This window comes from Ylistrum balloti, unplaced genomic scaffold (assembly GCF_031769215.1).
Source record: "Ylistrum balloti isolate Yb309-2 unplaced genomic scaffold, AGI_CSIRO_Ybal_v1 Utg370156, whole genome shotgun sequence".
Classification (NCBI taxonomy): domain Eukaryota; kingdom Metazoa; phylum Mollusca; class Bivalvia; order Pectinida; family Pectinidae; genus Ylistrum; species Ylistrum balloti.
Window position 1 is genome coordinate 597206 of NW_026782154.1, and position 3564 is coordinate 600769.

Consider the following 3564-nt stretch of genomic DNA (forward strand, 5'->3'; position numbering starts at 1 on the left):
TATGTTCCTAATAGATTGGAACATTTCCTTTTCATCTTATGTTTTGGAAATCGTATTTAGATATTTGATTTGAGGAAGCATACACTCCTCAATTATATTATCGTCGAGATCTCTCTCTTAATTTCTGTTGGCTCGATTTGCACGTGCACGTGATCATTTCTCGAGTTTTCTTTGACTAATGCTTACTCTCTACAGACGTTTAATCAGATGGTGATTCAAAGTTACTATTTCGAAATCAGTACAGAGATTTGTCATTGATTTTCACGATTCTTGGGTCAAAATTAAAACTTTCTGAGATTTTTATGGAATGAAGATATTATTGCAAAAGTACACCTGCTTTTAACGGCCAAAATAATATTACCTGTGTTTTACGGCCAATATAAAAATATCTCATACTTTTTGTATCGTAAAGTGGATTAACACGACCTGCCATTATGTACCATACCATCCCCGTGTCTGCCGTTCTGTATCATACCATCCCCGTGTCTGCCATTCTGTACTATACCATCCCCGTGTCTGCCGTTCTGTATCATACCATCCCCGTGTCTGCCATTCTGTACTATACCATCCCCGTGTCTGCCGTTCTGTATCATACCATCCCCGTGTCTGCCGTTCTGTATCATACCATCCCCGTGTCTGCCGTTCTGTATCATACCATCCCCGTGTCTGCCGTTCTGTATCATACCATCCCCGTGTCTGCCATTCTGTACTATACCATCCCCGTGTCTGCCATTCTTTATCATACCATCCCCGTGTCTGCCGTTCTGTATCATACCATCCCCGTTTTTGCCGTTCTGTATCATACCATCCCCGTGTCTGCCGTTATGTACTATACCATCCCCGTGTCTGCCGTTCTGTACTATATCATCCTCGTGTCTGCCATTCTGTACTGTACCATCCCCGTATCTGCCACTCTGTACCATACCATCCCTTTGTCTGCCGTTCTTTACTATACCATCCCCGTGTCTGCCGTTATGTACTATACCATCCCCGTGTCTGCCGTTATGTACTATACCATCCCCGTGTCTGCCGTTCTGTACTATACCATCCTCGTGTCTGCCATTCTGTACTGTACCATCCCCGTGTCTGCCACTCTGTACCATACCATCCCTTTGTCTGCCGTTCTTTACTATACCATCCCCGTGTCTGCCGTTCTGTACTATACCATCCCCATGTCTGCCGTTCTGTACTATACCATCCTCGTGCCTGCCATTCTGTTCCATATCATCCCCGTGTCTACCGTTCTGTACCATACCACCCTCGTGTCTGTTGTTCTGGCCATTTAAGTATTATTGGTGAAGCTGTGGAATGTCTAACCGCCCTGTAGCCTGGGATACTCTGTAACCTTTGATGTTTCCTTTTAGATGATAAGGGAATTTGTCCCACGCTATCAATACAAATGTTCTTGGCAATAATGAAATGGAGTTTTAGGACCTTTTCATTATTGCCATCAAGTCTACGAGTTCTCATAATTGTTTATAAAATGATTTTACTACTTTTACACAAAGTTCTATTTTACAATAAAACGTATTAAAAATATATGCAATACAAATTTGTAAGGCAATGTCAGTGCTTACCTTCGTGACACAGTCACGGTTTTTACAGTGCGGACAAAAAGTCTTTGACAACAACATTTACAAAAATGCAAACAAAACATGATACAATAAATAAGAAATTAAAACGTGAAATTAACTAGTGTGCTGTATATTCAAAGCCTCATTCTCTTCGACGAATAGATTACACTGAGCCATACAGCCGCTTCTTCCATTGAGGAATCTAGAGGCACAGGAGGCGACTGAGGAAAAATCAAAGTGATTGAATGAAAATTCGAACGGGAGGTGCACTAGTCAATAAGTCAATACATTTTGTAATTTTTAGTCTAGTATTGGTTGAAGATGAAATATAAAGGAATGTGAAGACTTGTTCAGAGAGATGTATTCTTTTTTTTCTGGGAGTATATAAATTTGTGGCGGCTCTCGTTATTATGAATGTATTTCTGTAGGACTAACTATTGGTAACCTAATCACTGTAATTGTAATGACGTGTTACCAAAACTATTTTGACCGATCCAGATCGGTCTTTGGTCTTTTGTATGACATTTCTTTTTTCTTTTGTTGTGTTTCTTTTTTATAATTACGTTATTCAGTAATTCATTACAGGTATAAGCAGATTAGTGTACACAACAAAATATAAATTTGTAGCTCTAAAATAAATTCATCACCAGTGTTATAAACCTACTAAAGGATGAAGAACAGAAACATTTTCTGGTACATTGTACTTCAGCCTCAAGACAAGTACAACCCAGACGTGCGTGTCACGTAGTATACCAAACGAACGCCTCACCTCTACCGGAAACGCGTAAGCCTGACCGGAAGTACAGAGAATACCTACTCGTTCACCTCAATTTCGCTATCGATTATGGCTAAATTCTAATTGAAAAAAAGAAAACGGCGACTTCGGAAATGTGAAACAAGAGTCCATATCACACGACTGACTACTGTTTATTGGTATTGGTAGTTATTTACAATCCGGGATAAGCTTTAATGACTTTTATATCGTAAGTTATCGTGTCTAATTGTCTTCGTTAGATTTAATCGTTTTCATCGTACAGTGTTAGTTGCCACTAACTGATATACCTTGATTAAAATAAAATGTATTCTTAAAATAATTAATGAGCATGAAATGAACAAACGACCCCCTCTATGTTTTAAGCAAAGAGAACTTTGGTAATTACAGTTCCGAATGTGTTTACGACGTCAGGGAGGGAATATCTGTGTTTACGTATCTGTCTGGACATGTGGAACGCCTCCGGACTTTTCATTAAGGGGAATGTAGTGCTGTGCCACTGAGTCTGGCGTTGATAACAATAAACCACTTTTATCATTTGCTATCATGCTTTAATGTCAGCCATAGGTATGATTGGATATTTACCCAACGCGTGCAATATAAGGACGCAGTCTTTGTATGGGGTGAACTTCGTGACGTCATGCGCACGTTATTGTTTAAAATGAACGGCTAAAGGTAACCTTAGATAAACAAGACTATTCGAAGAATTGAAATGCATTATTAAACTTATACTGATGACATATGGTTATACATGAAAATCATCGTAACACAATACTTATATTTTTATTTCTATTTTTTTTACTCCATGTTCCATTGTCCTATCAAGTAGACATTTAGATAAAAAGACATGACACAAGTAAAAATCGATAAAAGTGAAAAAAAAATAATCAAAATATAAAACCCAAACAATGAAGAATCTCTAAGTAACAAAGATCAGTAACGATTGTATACTGCTGTACCTGTACTGTACTGAACCTGTAGCTCGCCTTGGCTTTGTATTATATTGAAGCCGAAATCATTTTCGAGCGTCTTTCCTTTGGAGATGTATTACTACCGCCAACAAACACAGACCGCTTCAAATGTATAAGAGAACAATTTTGTGTTGGATCGGTACAGGCGCCTTTCTAACACAGCCATTAGACGCTTACAAAGCAGGGAAATTTGACCAATAATAAATATATTTGAGAATTTATTAGATCTAGCCATAAAGCATACTGA

General features: G+C 38.5%; 1 protein-coding gene across 1 annotated transcript; it reads right to left on the minus strand.

The window, feature by feature from the left end:
• Positions 1 to 416: 416 nt before the first annotated feature.
• Positions 417 to 1253, minus strand: LOC132550892 (ribosome-binding protein 1-like). Its single transcript, XM_060214990.1, has one exon. It carries the CDS (start codon positions 1251 to 1253, stop codon positions 417 to 419), a length of 837 nt encoding a protein of 278 aa, XP_060070973.1.
• Positions 1254 to 3564: the final 2311 nt, after the last annotated feature.

Bases quoted from the DNA above. Each gene is read 5' to 3' on its own strand.
- LOC132550892 (XM_060214990.1), bottom strand. From the start codon at position 1,253: ATGGTACAGAACGGTAGACACGGGGATGATATGGAACAGAATGGCAGG.